Raw genomic sequence first — 20,227 nt, forward strand, 5'->3', positions numbered from 1 at the left:
CCGAGGGATGAATGCAAAAAAGGGAGCCACCGCGATGCAAGCTTTCATTACATCGGGACTGCAGCTGCGCGGAAAAAGGCCATTTTATTCCCTTCACCTCTTTGTTGCGGAAGTATTTTAGCGCCAAGTGAGACTATTCACGAATTATTCGCTACACGGATTTCTCGTGAAAAAAGCGTACGCTATATAAACTGCACGATTGCAGCGGCGCTCGCGCACCGATTGTCATTGTTCGACAATGCGTGATGTATGCCTGACGAACAGCTCGACAGACGTTGAACAGGATCGACATATTGTTGAATGCACAACCTGCTTTTAATTAACTCTTATTCGGCTAACAAAGTTCCGTTCAATAAACAATTTTCCAAGAAGAGGCATAATAGAGATAATTAAAGATTTCAATTCTATAAAAAGTCTTTAAAAGTTTTCAATTTTATTGTAATTTTGATCGCTTCAAAACAATAGAGAAGTTACTGAATGGTTCATTTTTTTCTTGTTTAAAAAAACGAAGGAAAATCAGTCCAATAAACTCTTGCTTTAACAACGAAACGTGCAACTTGATTTATCACGTTGCATTTATCCGAATCTAAGGGGACGAAGCAAATGTCGCGACATTTACGGCTAGATTGATGTAACGTGGTGATACGAACCCGGATTCATTAGATGGTCACTGTAATCAGACAAATAATTCAAGAAACTTGGAAATAATGGCGCGTCCGTCCAAATAAAGCGAAAGCGCGAAGCGTAATTAGAGACAATTATCGTGAGGAGTAACGTCGATGAGATACAAATGTGCCAACAGTTCGTTAATGAACGTAAATCCGGCGTACATCAATTTAATCGAACATACGTTAAGTGTTGCATTAAATTTCACAAACACGTGTATATTTGATACTAGTGTACTTTGTTTAATTGAGTTAAATTATGCCAGAGCAATATAACCCATGGGAGAATTGCTATAGAGAAAATCTATGTTATATTACCAATTAATTCCCAGACGTTATTTTCACGTCATGCAAAATACCATTTGACAACGGAAATTTTATATATCCAAAAGTAACACATCTACTTTCGTTAATCGTACATACACAATTACAAGTCTAATAATGTTTTCACATTTTTTAAATTATTTCTTCTTCCGCCACTCTCTGAATATTATTAATCAGCATAATTATCTGTCTGCACGCCGATTAATCATCGCATTCCTCTGCAAGTAGCGAATAAATTAATAAACTAGATTGCTAATGCTATCCCAGCGTTATTGCAAGAGCAGTCAATCTCTCTAACTCACCCACCATTGGGCGTTTTATCAGCGATCGTTAATCGCCCTCGAGTGACGGTACTTCCTCTTCCTCCTTCCATTTCGTACCCTTTTCCGCTTCCTCCCTACTTCTGCCCTAGATGACGTTCCACGGAATGCACATTCATTGTAGATGTAGTAAGTAACTAAAATTTGATTATTTCGCCTACGACATCCTACTTTACAGTCTGTCCATCTCCGAGTTTGCATAATCAAAAGGGAAGACGAGCATGTGCACTGGGAAAAACATATTGAGGGCTCCAAGTTTGCCGAATCTGCTTTTATTAGATTTCTCGATTTACTTGACAATTATTTTGAGATGGATTGAGACAGCTATAATTTTTTAATTTCGGAGTATTACAAAATAACCGGCGAGTTTGTGAATCAAACTCGAATGCAAGTGAATTATTTTTAAAACAACTTTTAGACACATACATGTCTTTACAAATATAGAAACAACTTATAGTTTTGCAATCAAAATGACTTCAATCAAAAGCTATTTTATTTTTAATAACTTTATGCTGACTGAAAAATAGCAAAGGAACATTCAATTTTATGAAATCTTTGTCAAAAAGTTCAATTGCAAATTAGTCAATGCATTTGAAAACAGAGTAATTAACTGGCGAAAACTGCCCTCCAATTCGCAACGGTTATGAAAAGCAAAATTTCCGATACTTGATCGACTCAATTGACTCGCGTATCGCCCCTTGTATTTCTCATTCTTATGAAAAATAAAAGATTAACAGAATTGAATGATGGAGAAACATAGAGGGAGAAAAAGACAAAGCAGCACGATGCATACATATCTAAAGCTTCCATACAAGCGGTTTTGTTGGTCGATCGCCACCGCAGCTTCTCAATTAACCGTCGCTGATTAAGAACTTCGTTCGACTGTTCGTACACGAGCGATAATTAGGCGCGCTCAGCTATCCGGAATTTTTAATTGGGGGAACATCCAACGGGGAAATTTTTGTTCTTCTCCGACGACTGCCTGAGCAAGCTATAGAAAAAGAAAAGCAAAAGTTCCAGCGCTGCCAGAGAATGCTAATTAAATCGCCGAGCGAAACGCTTTCGCAATCGTATGAAAGTTTGCGTCGTCCCGTTCGCGATATTAATTTCGCGAGTCAATTTCGCCGTTTGAAACGCAGAATGAATCGCGATAATCGAGAGAAACGTCTCGCCATCATTTCTGTCGACGGTTCGTCGAACTCTAGATGAAAAAATTAAGTACAACATTACAAAATTATAATATTATTTATATTTAATTTTATCGTACTCCCAAATTCTCAAGCGAATCCTCAAGTCCACTTGTAAGAGCAGCGACAATCGAATATCATTGTTTTTTTAAATTTTAATTCGTCCCTCATCTCTTACGTTTTACACGAATAAATTAAGATCAAATTGACGCAACAATTTAATGTCTAATGCATACATAACGTTGCAATAGTCTCGTTAAAGTTTCAATCGACGCTCCACTATGCCGAAAATCGATTTCCGCAGTATCCCTAATGCATTAATCTGACTTCTTGAACTAGCGTTTTGTCAATCGATGAATGCATCTTGAACTTTGCGTATAATCGTTTTTAAACAAAGCCACTCGTACTGGCTGATTAGGTAAACCAAAATTCGAAATAAATGTCTGTCGCGGCTTCAAATGTACATACTTACCGTCGCAATGCGCAAAAGTAATGTATATTTGCTAATGCTCAATGTTTTCTATTGACGTTCTCATAAATATTTATGTGCAATATTTCAAAATTTTTTATTCATCACGAGAGGAAAATAAAACTATTGAAAATATAGAAAATCTAGTGGAAATTTACGTTTGTAAACATTAACATGCAAATATATTCAATATGTAATACATTATTTTGCGAAAGCTTTTATATTTATTTAAATAAACGTACCTCTTCTTTCCTCTTTTCTGCATAACAGGAAATTTCCGAAATTTATTATATCTACAGAATAAAGTAAGTTGTTTTTCACATTTTACCTGCGCCGATTTAACATCTTTTTCATTCTGATGTCTCATGATGTGTCCGCCGACTAATTGTCAATTAGGATAATTAATCACGACGGAATGCACGCTCATTAGAGCGCAAACGCGTAACAACAATGTGGCCCCAATCACGCGCTGAATATTCATTCGGTCTCTGCAATCGATATTAATTCTTCTAGTACCTGCGGTTTTTATCAACACACGCATTAAACGGTATGCAGCATGAGCGAATAACGCATACGTAAATGCGCAATAAATTACTGAAACGGATAACTGGTTTTCGCATAATATAAAATCCAGATCAAGCGCCGCCGCGTATTCGCCGAACATTCATCGATGTCACTAATCGCATTTCTTGTCATTACCATCTGCTCGCTTGCTGAATTCCTTTTTTATTTAACGTTGCCTCGCCACGCGAGCTCTCACAGTACAAAGATGATACACTCGCGAAAAGTTTTGCTCGCTTTTTCGAGAATTTCGGGATGCGCGGTGGAATCGCGTATCGCGGTGAAGCGTCGGGATGCCCGGCATCGCGATATCGTTTGATTTACAAATGGAGCGTACAAGATACGCTATTATCCGCTCGGAGAACGTGGAATACGCGGAAAGAATAGCACGGTCCGGAAACGAGCACTGGCGACCGGAGGAAGGGCTGGCGGAAAAAAATATGTTCGGGAATTCGCGGGAGCAATTTCCATCGGTCGCGGCTAGACGGTTGTCGCACCTGCAGGAGGATTTCACACGGTGATGGGTTTCGACAGGTAACTGCAGCTGCTGCTACGCGTGCAGGCGCGTTGAGCGATACCGTCGGGCGATTTCCCGCACATTTTGATTCTCGATGGAAAGGCTATCACGTGCCGCTCAGTTTTCCTTCGCTTTTATAATACTTCGCGATCCCGCATCGCTCTCGTCGCCGCTCGTTGTGATTTTTTCACCTTTTTTTATATTTTTTATTTTTTTAACGAATGTGCGAGCATTATGCACGCGCGCGTAGCCGGCGGTGCGTCCGATGATTTTACATCTCGAAATCGACGCGCGGCTTGCGGCGTGCAAACCCGATCGCGTCGCGATACACTCGGATCGAACGTGAAAAATGTATCGGGGAAAAATGACTCGGAAAATACGCGTATATATACGCGGCAACGTGTATGCGTATATGTGTGTATGCGCGTTCCCGCTTGCGCTTTGCTTTGCAAATTTGTCCCCGCCGAAATGTTCGTGTAGCGCGTCATCCGATTAAATGGAGGAATTAAATGACGCCAAATTTATATATGGAATGGGCGGTACGCGACAACGATATACAGCGTCACGCTTTTTGTTACTAAAACATTATCGATCCCATCAATCGACGTGTACAAGTCCGATTTGTTCGTATAACGATGTCAACGTTAACGCTTAACGTCATACATCGACGCGTGCACGCACAAAGTGTAAAAGCTTGTTCTTTATTTTTTCAATTGCACCGTTTCGCTTTAGATATATCTATCGCGTCGAGAGCAGGAATATTAATAAAAAAACATGTATTTTAACGTGTATGAGTAAACAGCAGCGCACAATGGAAATATTATGCAGCATGAAAATATTCGCGGGGACACTTAATTAATTACAACGCATAAGGCAGATGAAAAACATGGCAATCCATCTTATAACGTGCGAGTTAATAACGGTACTCGATCAAAAGAAGAACGAATTATTCACAAAGTATGCAAACGCGTAACGCGCTGCGTTTGAACGAACAAAAATACAGCGTTGCAAACTATACCACGAAAACACGCGATTTTTGTGATCAGATGCATCTTTACCAAGTTGAAATAACATTTCATCGCTCGTGTTATGTGTACGGGGGCTCGGATACACATAACGAGTTTAATGTTTGCCAATTAATACGAACGGATTTGACCCTAGCTCCATGTACAAATATGTTTAACCGTGTACGAGAGAGATATCGATGTATAAACGGATCGTACTAATGTGCGAGAGTGCCGAGGCGAACACACGTAGCCGCACTTCTATATGTACTATTTGCGTTGTCTCTACGAATATTCTATGAGACCACTTCGTACGTGATGCGTGCATGGTGCATTTGACACGTACCATACGTCACGCGCGAAACGATGAATTCTCGAATCAATAGAAAAGTCTTTCGAGCGTGTTGCGGAAAAGAATTAACGGACGCGGCGCACTGATGCGTCGCACAGTGGGAGAAAAGGCTCTGTTTCTGGACAAAAATCTACCGACAGTCCAATTTTCAACCGATTTGAAAAACGTTTTTTTAACTTGCTCGTTATGAGTTCCTCTATAACGTATTACTGCTAATTTTTCAAGATAAAGCTGAAATTCAAAATGGCGCATCCATTATGGTGGTCAAACATATTAAACTCCCGTGATGGTGAATATATTATCTACGTAAATACAGATTTAAAATATATAAAAATAAAAAAAACAAAACCACAAAAAGCATAAACAGATAGATAAGAACCCTTTTACACACGCAACACACACGCGCGCGCGCACATATACATTTTTACATATCTTGTGGTAAAAGGGATTAAGTATTGCGTTATTAATAAAATACTTTAATAAAGTAAAATTCAGTCACTCGTTAAAAATTGAAATATAGATTACGGATTTGTAATTAGCGATCCCAGAAACTTAGATATCAATTTCTGTGCAGATCTACTGAATAATGAAAAATTTTATTTTTCTTAACTGCCATATCGAATGTTATTCTGAATTTAAACAATTTGATCTCAGATTCGTATTTAGTGACTCTAAAAATCTGTATACACGTAGATAATATAGGTAATATATTCACCATCACGGGAGTTTAATATGTTTGACCACCATAATGGATGCGCCATTTTGAATTTCAGCTTTATCTTGAAAAATTAGCAGTAATACCTTATAGAGGAACTCATAACGAGTAAGTTAAAAAAATTTTTCAAATCGGTTGAGAATTGGACTGTCGGTAGATTTTTGTCCAGAAACAGAGCCTTTTCTCCCACTGTGCGTCGGTGCAAAATAGAAACGCTATCGTAATTCAATCGTATATTTAATATCTCGGAATAGAAAAATATCAAAGTATCCTTTTCCCGTTTCTCGTTCGCCTTTACTCGGATATCCTGAAAATAAACACTTACGCATTTTCAGGATAAAATTCCTTTGAAATTATTCTAACTGAGATATAAAATTGTTGTCCACTTGAAATTTTATACCTAGCCGCGGGTTTTCAATGCTACGCGCATTTCCCGTATTTCTAGACAGTTTTAACAGTTTCTTTTCACATTTCGCAGGCACAAGTCGATACGTAAAACGTGTACGGAACGTAAGGTGTAACGTGCCTCAGCTATACATCAAAATGGTCCGCCGGGGAGATAAATTTTCGTCGGTGCGTCTTCGGGCGTTTGCGTAAATCACACCCGTGTCCTCGGCGTGCAGGAGCGAGACACGTGCAAATATGTACGAAAATCGTGGATATGCGGAAGCGAGCAACGCGAACGTATCGCGAACGTCAGCGTTTGCACGGTCATATCAATTTCCCGTGTAAACCGGTCAGTGCGATGCTCGGGATGCGCTCCATATATCGTATTGCAAATCAGCTACACACTTACCCGCCGACGAATTAACCGCGATATTTATATGTCAAATTTGCGCTCAAGCACACTCGATTTATATTAAGCGGACCGCGCGAAGAGCGTTCGCTGATGGCTGCTGCTCAGAAGAGCAATATCATATTCAAGTCTGCGCCAAGAGGCAACATATCTATCTCAAGAATCGCGCTTGAATCTGCGATATGTATATCGCATATCGTGCAGTATATTTTTACATCAAATCCTCAAATATCTCAAATATCTGAAAAAGGAAGGCAGCTTCTCGTTCTGCAACTACCACTCGTTTCCACTTTTCCAGCCGCTTAATCCCCCTCTCTTTCCGCAATCCTTCCCAATTTGTCGCGAGACGTTTCCGACAGACGGAAACGCGAGGACGTACACGCCGTCAATCACGGGAAAGACGTATTAATTAATCCATTATCGCCGGATCAGGGGCTTTGCAATAACACGCGGCTAAAGAGACACGGTCCGCACCTAGGGCGAGCGCACACGATCGCAGGTCGTGCGGTTCGTGCACGTTCACCGGATCGCGCGCGTGTGCGGGGGCGGCAGCCGCTCGCCCATAAACCATGGTGGTTTACGTTATCGTCTGGTCGGATCTACCCGTCGGCGAACTACTACAATTTGGGCTAACGCCGTGCCTCCACCTTGCCAGGCGTGCTCGTCGGAAATTGATACGGACAGCAACCCCCGCGCGACATTAAGCGCGGACGACGCGCATGAAAGGCCGATCGGGATTTTTGTCAACGCGGCGGACGATGGTCGGTACCGAGATTGCACCGTTCAGTTGAGTCCCCCATGCACCTCGTAGAAAGGATGACGACTGGATCTGAATTGAGGGGAAAAACAAGAGCCACAAGATGTTTGGAGTAAAATTTTTAATGGAAACGAGAAGATCGAAATATGTGAAATGTATCCGCTTCAACGGTCATACTCTTGGACCTTTTCTCGTGAACGCGCACGGAGGATTCTTTCCGACTTCTCGCAGCAGTCGCAGCAGAAGTGTGGTCGACTGATCACATTTTCGATGACATATATCTCGGAATAATAAAACTGTAAAATAGTTCTGATAAATGAAAAATTCATATATATTAGGAGTGTGATTTAGTTTTGAGGGTTTTGCAACAGATGGCTGTAGTGTCAGTTTGTTCCAATAGCTCTTTCCGATAACTGTTGTTTCTTACAGTGTTCACATTATCCATGACATTTAGTAGCATTGTAGCAATAGATGCAATAACAGTCCTGTTTATATCATTGTAAAAATGCAACTTCTGAAAGCTCTTTAGCATTTTCGACATGCGTTGCTTTTGTTTTTTAATCAAAAGAAAACTGCGGCTCACGGTTATAGAATTCTTGTGGAAACTTATGGTGATTCTGCCCCATCAATTAAGACGTGTGAATACTGGTTTAGACGCTTTAAAAGTCGTGATACTGATGTGAAGGACAAAGAACGCTCGGGACAACCAAGAAAGCTTGAAAATGCAGATTTCCAAGCATTATTGCACGAAAATCCAACACGATCCACTTCAGAACTTGCCAGAGCATTAAATGTTGATCGTACAACAGTTACGAAACATTTACCTGAAATGGGAAAAATTCAGAAAGAGGGGAAATTGGTTCGACATGAATTATCGGAAAGTGCCATTGCGAACCATTTCGTTGATCGCCAGGCAAAAAAAGAAGAGTCTTTTGTCTCGGATTGTTACTGGGGATGAAAAGTGGATCTATTTTGATAATCCGAAACGCAGAAAATCATGGGTGGATCCTGGCGAACCATCAATATCCACTCCGAGACGCAATATTGACGGTTCAAAAGTAATGCTCTGTATTTGGTGGGATAGTGTACTATGAGCAGTTAAATCCGCATGAGACTGTCACGGCTGATCGTTATCGGCACCAATTGTACAAGTTGAAGCAAGCATTGGACCAAAAACGAGCACCAATTGCGAGTAAACGACGGAAAGTGATTCTTCTTCGTGACAACGCTCGACCTCACGTTGCGTTATCAGTGAAAGAAACACTATTAAAGCTTGAATGGCAAGTCTTACCGCACCCCGCGTATTCTCCGGACATTGCTCCATGCGATTATTATTTGTTCCAGTCGATGCAACACGCTTTAGAGGATACACACTTTGATAATTTGGAAGAAATGCGAAAATTCGTCGACGAATGGATCAACTGAAAAGAAGAGTGATTTTATCGTGGTGGAATCCATCTCTTGCCAGAAAGATGGGAAAAAGTTATAGAAAACGAAGGAAAATATTTTGATTAAGGTATTCATTCATTATCATATTTAAATACATGCGTTTTTGAGCAAAAAAAACCCTCAAAACTAAATCACACCCCTAATAGTTAAATAAGTACTGCTGATACAAGTTGAAGCAAGCATTGGACCAAAAACGACCACCAATTGCGAGTAACGACGGAAAGTGATTCTTCTTCGTGACAACGCTCGACCTCACGTTGCGTTATCAGTGAAACAAACACTATTAGAGCTCGAATGGGAAGTCTTACCGCACCCCGCGTATTCTCCGGACATTGCTCCATGCGATTATTATTTGTTCCAGTCGATGCAACACGCTTTAGAGGATACACACTTTGATAATTTGGAAGAAGTGCGAAAATTCGTCGACGAATGGATCAACTGAAAAGAAGAGTGATTTTATCGTGGTGGAATCCATCTCTTGCCAGAAAGATGGGAAAAAGTTATAGAAAACGAAGGAAAATATTTTGATTAAGGTATTCGTTCATTATCGTATTTAAATACATGCGTTTTTGAGCAAAAAAACCCTCAAAACTAAATCACACCCCTAATAGCTAACGCTGTCATAAAATCGAGACGTGTATAATTAATGGCATGGCAAGCTCGAAACTGTTGAGGTGAAGGTGGTGAAACCAACCGTTAACGCTCAGATTAGACGAAAAACGAAATATTTGCGAGTGTGCGAGACATCTCGTAGGGGCATAGCGTTAATCTTTCTACGCAACACATCTTTCTTTTTATATGGGTGTTCTTGCGGAATAATCGATTTTCTCGTGTCGTTTCCAGCGACGCGGCCGGAGTCTAGGGAATCGACAAGGGTCGTTTCACGAGCTAGTCCGACAGTCGGCGGCAATGAACACGTTCTCGGTTGTTTGTCGGACCGTTTCGTGGTCCAGACAGGACAAACATACGGAGGCGATTGCAACGAGCATGCATCGTGTCCGAGGGTAAATTAAAAATCGATTCGAGAACGTGGTGGCTCCGAGGCTCTTGCTTATTGCGCAGCGCGTATACGGAAATTTGTATGCACTAGGCAAATACAACGTGCGAGGCCACTTGTAACTTCGGTCCTTCTGCCATTTAGTTTGTTCATACCTTATACCCGATGAGCTTGACAACGTTGCTCGTCAACGTTTTAAAGTGAAACGCGAGCAATCCTGTTATCAAGTACGAACTAGACGACCGTATCGTATCGCGAAACATCACTGAAGAAGGTAAAGCAGATGCGTATCTGCTCCTATGGAGTGCAGACTTCCGTTATCTCCGAATTACTTCGTCGGCGGATAAAACTCGGCGCGCTACACCGTCAGTGCCATGGGGCCAGTTGACTAGCGCGAGGCAATTCCGGTAGTAAATCCAGGTTGCCGAGAGACAACCCCATTCGAGGAATAAGGATATTACTTCAAAGCGCGAGCTCATCCCGCGCCTTTCATCACACGGTGAGAAATCCCCTGCCCAATCAGAGCAAACCCCGTGTAAACGTTCCGAACTCGGCGGCGGAAGTAAATGCTGAATCTGCACGGAGGTGTCAGGTAATAGTCGACTCGTATCTTCGTCCTCGCCGAAGGTACGGGGGTTGTGTGTGCAGCAGCGGGTATTTTCCCTCCCTCGCACACGTCTCCCTCGCCTCTCCACCGACGTAACACCACTTTCAGCCACCGTCCGCGCGCGTGCACACGTACTCGTCTCCTCCCTCGCTCGTCGTCTCCCTCTCCCTCGTTATTCGCCGTTTTTTTTTCCTTTCTCTCTTTTTCTTTTTTTTCTATGCTTGCAGAGAGGAGATGCCTTTCCGACGGAACGAAGTTTTCCGGGGAAGTAAAGTCATTTCGCTCGTGCAATCTAAGTTAAGTGACTTTCGAGAGCCTCGGCGACGAAACTTACCCCACCGCTTGCTCCTCTCAGGAGCAACCCTTTCACTTGCCCGTCGTCCCCGGTTCCCCACCCCCGTGGCGGAATCGGAAATGTGACGAAGATTACCCTGCATCCAGAGATCCGCGGCCGTTCGGCCGCTTGAAAAATAGACTCGCTTGCGGGACGAAAAGCCGCCGTCCTTCCCGCCGAGTTAGCTGTGTTGCGCAAACCGCGAATGGCGCAATTAACGTGAATGAACTATTAGTAAAACATTTATTTCGCACTTACAGTTGACGCGAAGTTATCAGTGAACTATTCAAGATAAAAGGAAAAAAATACATTTTACGCTCTCAAGACACAATGGGATAACACATGTGCGTATATAATTGAAGAAATATTCGTAGCTTCTCAAAAATCAAATCCTAATTTATCCTAAAAATAAGTCAATTGCACGTGCACTAAAAAAACGTTATCCAAATTAAGATCGAGCATTCCGACACACTCCGTGCAACCCGAAACTTCATATGAAACGCCAGAATGTGTCCACCGGGCGTACCATAAAAAAAAACCGAATGCGGAAGACGCATGAAACTCCACCGTGCCGCGGTTTCAATTCGCGCGCGAATTCGCTCCCCACGTGCGTTACTCTTTTTTATTTTCCCCCTTTCTTTTTTTACCTTTTATCGCACGTTCGCCGGGTGTGCGCCATATTTCGCGATTAACGTGAAATGTATGAAAGTGCCGTGCACAACCTATGCCGCTGCCAGCGCACACGCGCCCATCGAAACGTGTCGGCTCGTTCTGCCATTCGGAGTGTCACGGCCGCCGCCAGGATTGCCTCGATTTTCGAAGAGTCACGAGCGGCCGGCCGCTCGTAAATACGACGATTCCACTTTTTTCTCTTCCCTCCACCTCCGCTCCGTCCGTCCGTCGGCCAGCCACCCTTCGACTGACGTCGAGTGGCGAACGTCCTGGTCCACGGCGACGCGGTGCGCGCGGCAGCGCAGATATGAATCAGGGCGTCGTAATGTGATATTGGATGGAACGGAGGCTGTACGCGCATAGTTGCAGCGAGTGCGCGAGCTGGGGGTTCGACTGTATGGCCGGCGACCATTACAACGAGTGGCTCGTGCCACAAATTGCTGAAATGACACTCCGCACGCTTGCCATGAGCGGCTGGTCGACCGGCGCTAATTCGCTCTCTCGCGAATCCGATCGTTTCGCGAGTCAGGTGCCTCAAGGTATGCACAACCCCCGACACCCTCTCGTCCTGCTGCCTCGTGTACACGACCACGAGTTTTTCCGCGTCTGCGTTCGTTAAAAGTGTACTTGAACGAGAACAACTTTTTCCCCGGTGACTCGTTACAATCGCGTTAATTGTGCGCCGGGGATGCAAAACGACGAGAGCGCTAAAAGGGCAGAATTAGATAAAGCACAAGAGATAGCGCGATCGCAAATGGCTTCATATAAATGTAAAAAAACGAGAAAGAAGTAAATTCTTGCCGGTCTCGGCAAGAATTGTTTCTGAAAACTGTTGGTTATATTTGCAATATTTGTTGCATATTACATATGCTTTCTGCAAGGCTACTGTCGACAAAAATTGCAATATGATTATTGTTTGATATATTGCAACGAGCCAGTTACAACAAGAGTACAAATTATTTACTTGATTTATAAAATTTAGAAAATTTTCACAGGCTTTTAAAATCTAGTATACCTTTTTTTATCTATTACACCCTCAGAAAGGATTTCTGATAACAAGACGAAAAATATTCTTGACTAATTTAATCGTATTACAAGTATAAAAAATATTAAAATAAAACAATTTTTAATTTAAATCAGTAATTTCTATTCTTCTCTCTCGAATTAAATAAGATTGTCTTACTGTCTCGAGACAAGAGTAACATGTACAAATTTATGCTTATATATTCTTCTATGTAGAATAATTTGATATTAGCGCCACTTTATAGTAGGCTTTGTCCATGTCGACGCATCATTTTCTCACAGTCGCTCGTCGACTCGGCGCTTCTGCGTCCTTTATTCCGATAAAACGGCCAATATTTATGTGTTGCAATCGAAAATCGGGAAAGTGTTTCTGTTATTTACAATGAATAAGTGCAATACTCTACAAGAAATATTAAAAGATATGGAAATGTAAGTATATACAATATACTTACTTGAGAAATAAGACTCGAGATAAGACATTTCCATATCTTTTGCACTTATTCATTGTAAATAACAGAAACACTTTCCCGATTTTCGATTGCAACACATAAATATTGGCCGTTTTGTGCAGATTCTACAAATTCTCTTAGAAGAATAGAATAAGATGTCTTTTAGATCTCACAATATTCTTAAATCAAGAATATTTTGAACTTGCTACAAATTTTTACCTAAATCCTTCTGAGAAAATTAATGAGATAGCACCAAGATTATTTGAATCTAGATTTTCGAATTTTCTACTCAAGATTAAAATATGCTTCTTTTCAATAATAAATATGATTGTCGCTATAGCGATCTTATTTTATGATAGATTAAAGAGTAATAGCATTAAGTCCAGAAATCTTTTCTGTGGGTGTATTCTTACCGCTTCGTAAATTAGTGGCAAAATAATGACAAATTCTTACGTTAAACTGTTAACTTCAACTGTTGTGATAATGATCAATTCTTCTCTTCTTTTCTTATTCTAATTTTTCATCATCGTTTATCAATTTACGTAACAGTACCGATGCAAAACCGTAGTACGGCCCGATTGTGCGGATTTTCTCTGTTAACTCTCTTTCCCGCGATGTTTTTCGTTTGTTCTCAGAAAATACCGTGTCTGACGCGGGATTGTAATGGGACCTGTTAACGAGCATCGCCTAGGGAGAGGAAATTTTCATGTTTACCGCCATGGGGAAATGTACGCGCGTTTACACTGAATGGAAAAAGTAATGCGGGGGTGATAGAGGACGGGAGTGGGCCGGGAGGGGAGGGAAGGAGCCGAACATTTTAACGCTCTTGCAAATAGCGCTTATGCAAAGTTAGGATTACACGGCATGACGGAGGAAAAAATTGCTCGCAAGGGACAGACCGCTCCATTAATAAATCAGGCATGATTAAAGTTTCTTCATAATTGATGTCGGATAAAATGTGGAAATAAGCGTGTGCATCAGCGTCAAAGAGAACTTTTGCCTCATAAGCATCTCGCGATAAATTTTAAATCGTATCATGTTAAACAATTACAAAGATTACATTTTTTGAAATTTAACAGTCTAGCCATATCGTCCAACGAAAGATGAATTATGTACAAAACTCTTTTTCCTACCCGAGTCGAAATTTTAGTTCTACATTGAACCTCGAATTCTTCATTTGAGGCGTTATTCAGCGTCTATTTAGCTACTACTTTAACACTAAAATATGTCCGAAATTTCCTTTTTTGCCGCTAGAGCGTCAAAGCAGGTTACGATCAAGATTACAGCCGAATGTTGCAGGGTCAAAATAGCATTTTAGCATCTGTTTGTAGGAGTTTGAGTTTCAATGTAAGAGTTCTAGGTTCTATTTTCCTAAAAGTAGGTTCGTACGACTGCTAAAAGCATTAAAGTAGGCGCAAAATTTCGGACATATTTTAGTGTTAAAGTAGTAGCTAAATAGACGCTGAATAACGCCTCGAATTCCTCATTTGAGGCGTTATTCAGCGTCTATTTAGCTACCACTTTAACACTAAAATATGTCTGAAATTTCCTTTTTTGCCGCTAGAGCGTCAAAGCAGGTTACGATCAAGATTACAGCCGAATGTTGCAGGGTCAAAATAGCATCTTAACATCTGTTTGTAGGAGTTTGAGTTCCAATGTAAGAGTTCTAAGTTCTATTTTCCTAAAAGTAGGTTCGTACGACTGCTAAAAGCATTAAAGTAGGCGCAAAATTTCGGACATATTTTAGTGTTAAAGTAGTAGCTAAATAGACGCTGAATAACGCCTCGAATTCCTCATTTGAGGCGTTATTCAGCGTCTATTTAGCTACTACTTTAACACTAAAATATGTCTGAAATTTCCTTTTTTGCCGCTAGAGCGTCAAAGCAGGTTACGATCAAGATTACAGCCGAATGTTGCAGGGTCAAAATAGCATTTTAGCATCTGTTTGTAGGAGTTTGAGTTTCAATGTAAGAGTTCTAGGTTCTATTTTCCTAAAAGTAGGTTCGTACGACTGCTAAAAGCATTAAAGTAGGCGCAAAATTTCGGACATATTTTAGTGTTAAAGTAGTAGCTAAATAGACGCTGAATAACGCCTCGAATTCCTCATTTGAGGCGTTATTCAGCGTCTATTTAGCTACCACTTTAACACTAAAATATGTCCGAAATTTCCTTTTTTGCCGCTAGAGCGTCAAAGCAGGTTACGATCAAGATTACAGCCGAATGTTGCAGGGTCAAAATAGCATCTTAACATCTGTTTGTAGGAGTTTGAGTTCCAATGTAAGAGTTCTAAGTTCTATTTTCCTAAAAGTAGGTTCGTACGACTGCTAAAAGCATTAAAGTAGGCGCAAAATTTCGGACATATTTTAGTGTTAAAGTAGTAGCTAAATAGACGCTGAATAACGCCTCGAATTCCTCATTTGAGGCGTTATTCAGCGTCTATTTAGCTACTACTTTAACACTAAAATATGTCTGAAATTTCCTTTTTTGCCGCTAGAGCGTCAAAGCAGGTTACGATCAAGATTACAGCCGAATGTTGCAGGGTCAAAATAGCATTTTAGCATCTGTTTGTAGGAGTTTGAGTTTCAATGTAAGAGTTCTAAGTTCTATTTTCCTAAAAGTAGGTTCGTACGACTGCTAAAAGCATTAAAGTAGGCGCAAAATTTCGGACATATTTTAGTGTTAAAGTAGTAGCTAAATAGACACTGAATAACGCCTCGAATTCCTCATTTGAGGCGTTATTCAGCGTCTATTTAGCTACTACTTTAACACTAAAATATGTCTGAAATTTCCTTTTTTGCCGCTAGAGCGTCAAAGCAGGTTACGATCAAGATTACAGCCGAATGTTGCAGGGTCAAAATAGCATTTTAGCATCTGTTTGTAGGAGTTTGAGTTTCAATGTAAGAGTTCTAGGTTCTATTTTCCTAAAAGTAGGTTCGTACGACTGCTAAAAGCATTAAAATAGGCGCAAAATTTCGGACATATTTTAGTGTTAAAGTAGTAGCTAAATAGACGCTGAATAACGCCTCGAATTCCTCATTTGAGGCGTTATTCAGCGTCTATTTAGCTACTACTTTAACACTAAAATATGTCTGAAATTTCCTTTTTTGCCGCTAGAGCGTCAAAGCAGGTTACGATCAAGATTACAGCCGAATGTTGCAGGGTCAAAATAGCATCTTAACATCTGTTTGTAGGAGTTTGAGATCCAATGTAAGAGTTCTAGGTTCTATTTTCCTAAAAGTAGGTTCGTACTACTGCTAAAAGCATTAAAGTAGGCGCAAAATTTCGACTCGGGTACACTCGGATATTTACTTCTTACCTTTATGTGATAAAAGCATATATAAAGCATAATATATAATAACTTATATACATTTCGTCTTGACACATTGGTGTCAGTCTAGTTACCCCCGACTGTGTGACACCTTCCGCACCCTTCGTCAACATCGACGACAGACAGATCGTACATACCTAAAAGCTTCATGACTTGAGATTGGCTGATGAATATGTTGAGATAGCCATCGCTGCAGCCGATCAGAACGAGGAGGACGAAGAGCTTGCGCCGCAGGAGATCGCAAGGACCACCACACCACCGCATTGTCTCACATGCTCCGTACGTGCACGCACCACCCTTTCCACGCACCAGGCCGGATAAGTTTCTGCCCTCAACGCCGCGTCGTCGGGACTCGCGGGAAAATCCTGGTGTTCTCTTTAGCACCGACTCGCACGTGGTTCCTTCCACCGATGTGCCCTGCCATGATCTCTCGCGTTACCCTCCCTTGAGATAGTCCCTTTTCTCCGCTCACTGCGCCCGCGGAAATTCAACGCGCCCTTTAATCATCGTAGAGAGTCATCGTGGACATCTCTTACGTCGACATCGTCAACACGAAAGGCTAGAAAAACCAATTTCACGACAATCGGCAATTCGACAGTCCGTCAACGCGCGCGTTCGCTGTTCATAGAGATCGCTCACCCCCAGAAGCGATCACATGGCACCGCGATGCGCGAGACGAGGCGAGGGTGACGTCCTGGTGCGAGGGTGGAGACGACGTCATCGTCGTCGACGTCGGTGCTCGACTGAACGACGAGCGGGAGTTGGTCGTTTTCGAGTCGCGTCGCCAGTCTCGTCGCGCTTGCGCCTATGCACGGCCGTCGCCTATATCACGACGGATGTATTATATTATGCACGTACGCGTGACGGATTGTTAGAGAAACAGTGGGTGCGTGCGTACGCATCGCGAATCCTGGGTAAGGTGCAAGAGTTACGTCGCCGAAAACAGACAGCCGGATGAGCGTCGCGAAAGTAACGCGGGGATCTAGAATGGGAATTGCGATTCTGCAAAAATATCTTCCGATGACTTATTTAAATTTGTATTATTGAAAATTATTATTATAGTGCCTGCAAAATTGAAAAAGAGGAAGAGAGCAAAGAATTACTCGCATCAATTACTCGTGAAAGAGTAAAGAGAATAATCCAACGTTTGTGAGATTGGCATGTTAAATGATTGTGATTAATGCTGCTACAATGATGAAGTATATCCCTTGCAATTGCAGGTAGCATTATTATAATTAACAAATGTCTGGCCTGCGACAGCATTCCCGTGAAAACGTTTCAACGTGCAAGGACTCCGCAGGTTTATAATGTATGCACGCGCTTGTCACGTTTATGAATTGCTGGAGATATGGCACTGGCGTATGGCGAAATAAATAATAAATCCCTTGTGCAAACAACGCCTATTTTGAACGCGTAATCCTTTGTATGAATAACAGAATGGATACGCGGGAAGTGCTTAATCCTGCATGGTCAGACATAACGGAGCATCGCTCCGCCGTTACTTCAAGTAGAATTATTTTATTAAACAAGTTAGATTACTATTTAAGTCCGCGTTACGCGTGCGTCAAGTATACATCGCGCGGGTATCATCATCGAGTTGTACATAATAAAACATGTTCGGCATAGTAGTTACGGGACGCAGAAATAAAACATGGCGAGAATACAGGAGAGATTCCCAGTTTTAAACTGATGATTCATTCACGAGACGCGTGCAATGCGGATAAACGAAAATCGGCAACACTTGATTTTATATTCCATAAATTCGCGGTGCGCGTAACGCGAAAAAAATCCGAAATGGAGTTTCTCCATTCCGTAGAACGCGCATAGAAATGATCTCGCGACGGGGTCGGATTTATGATATGATTTCGAAATAACACGGAGAAATCCTTTGTCGCCGCCCGTAATTCTATCGAACTCGTTATTGACGTTCGTACCGGCGACAGAGTACCGATTAACGGCCGCCGATTTGACGCAACGACGAAATTGACGTTCGGCATCCAATAACATCAAAAACTTTCAATCCCACTTCGGCCCATGAAATTCTGCCGTGACGGCCACCCCCGTTCGCGCGCGCGCTCTCACACATTTCCGGTGCCTGGCCTCGTCAGAACGCAATATCGTCGCTGACGAGCTTTAGCCCGACACACGGACGAGAGTACGGGAAAGCGTAACGACGAAAGAAATTATTACGAGCGATTTCGCGCGTGTTCGCATTGCGTTCGTTGCCGATTTCTTCGCCCTAGCCCTAGCTGAGAGGATCGACGCGCGATCGATGCGCTCACGCGCGTTCTCCGAAAGCGTTAGAATTTAATTAAATCGGTCCCCGGCCACCCCGGCTGTCGCGTTACAAGGTCCACTTCCTTTTCACCCCCTGGTGAGTCGTCGGCGATCCCGGACAGTTCGTATCCTCGGATTCACGATTTGATCTTCGTCGAGTTTAACTTCCATAGGGGGTGGGCCACGCTACGCGAGAACCCCCTCCGACGAAACGGCGCTTTAATTATACCGCGGGATTAATTAACTCTCCGTCGAACTCGGCGGAACGCACCCACGGGACTCTGCTCGAGCCGATCGCAAATAATTAAAGACCGTTTTTCGTTCGTTCGTTCCTTCGCAACGTACGTCGAACCGCGCTTCCCTCGAGCTTGCACACAAACACACCCCGCGCCAAGTCCGCGAACTGATCTTGTATTGACTGCTCGTCGATGCAGCGACAGTAACGCGTTCAGGACGTTAGCGACGTTCAACAATGTTAGTGACAGTAATGTGAAAGCGAAATACCTTTAGCTGTCGTTGTCATGCAAAGGATCTTGTACACCGATGATATATGATATTATTCCAAGCTTCGTAACGTAATTGATACAAAATATCGTTGTTTCTTAAATTAGTTTGAAAGATTTCTTGATATTAAAGAAACAGTACTAATTGTAAGTCTAAAGAAAAGAGTAGGAAGAGAAAAATGGCTTTACTTATATTTATTTTTCGCTCTGATTTACAGTATTTTTAGTATTTATGTTCAAATATCTTTTTATACATATAATTCTTGGAAATTTATTTGACTTAATACCAGTTATTGTTTAATCCAATATTATTTAATATAATATTCATTTTTATTTTATACATATATACATGAATCAGATATTGAGTAATATAAATTTCGTTTTAAATGAAAACTTTGTTCTACCTAGTTGCAAAAATACCTCTTTCTCTCTCCCTGTCCCCATCTTTCTTCGCTATTGCTGAAATGAGAATCGACTTCGACTTGTGATATGGTCCGAGCTGCCATGCGCAGAATCACGTGAGCGTACCGCGTCTATGCGTATATAAATTGGGTGGCACACGAGTTCAGTGTACACACATGAGAAAGTTACACGAATAAATATATATCCATATATATATATATGTACACCTAAAGCTAAGAGTGGATCTAGTCGAATCCATTAAATATTTGAGCGAACGAAAGAGGCTAGGGAAGCAAACCCGTGGAGGAAGTCTCCCCTCAGCTCTTAAGACCCATATAGTAGCCCAACTCTCTCTGTATTAATATTTACATTTATATTTCTTCCCCGTCGTCCCTCTTATTTCAACTTAATGCCGCCGGGGATTTCAACGTTCCGGATCTGAATTATTATGGTTTTCACAATTCAACACATTTCGAGCAACTATAATATATTTTAGATTACCCGTCTCTTGATAAGCGA

General features: G+C 41.8%; 1 protein-coding gene across 1 annotated transcript in view; it reads right to left on the reverse strand.

Moving 5' to 3' along the window:
• Positions 1 to 17,294, reverse strand: part of LOC105286330 (tyrosine-protein kinase Drl) — an 82,100-nt gene extending 64,806 nt beyond the window's left edge. Inside the window, exon 1 of the mRNA XM_011351216.3 lies at positions 16,664 to 17,294. Coding sequence (XP_011349518.1) covers positions 16,664 to 16,790 — 127 coding nt within the window. The 5' untranslated portion in view covers positions 16,791 to 17,294. The remainder of the gene's footprint in view (positions 1 to 16,663) is intronic.
• Positions 17,295 to 20,227: the final 2,933 nt, after the last annotated feature.

This window comes from Ooceraea biroi, chromosome 14 (assembly GCF_003672135.1).
Source record: "Ooceraea biroi isolate clonal line C1 chromosome 14, Obir_v5.4, whole genome shotgun sequence".
NCBI lineage: Eukaryota > Metazoa > Arthropoda > Insecta > Hymenoptera > Formicidae > Ooceraea > Ooceraea biroi.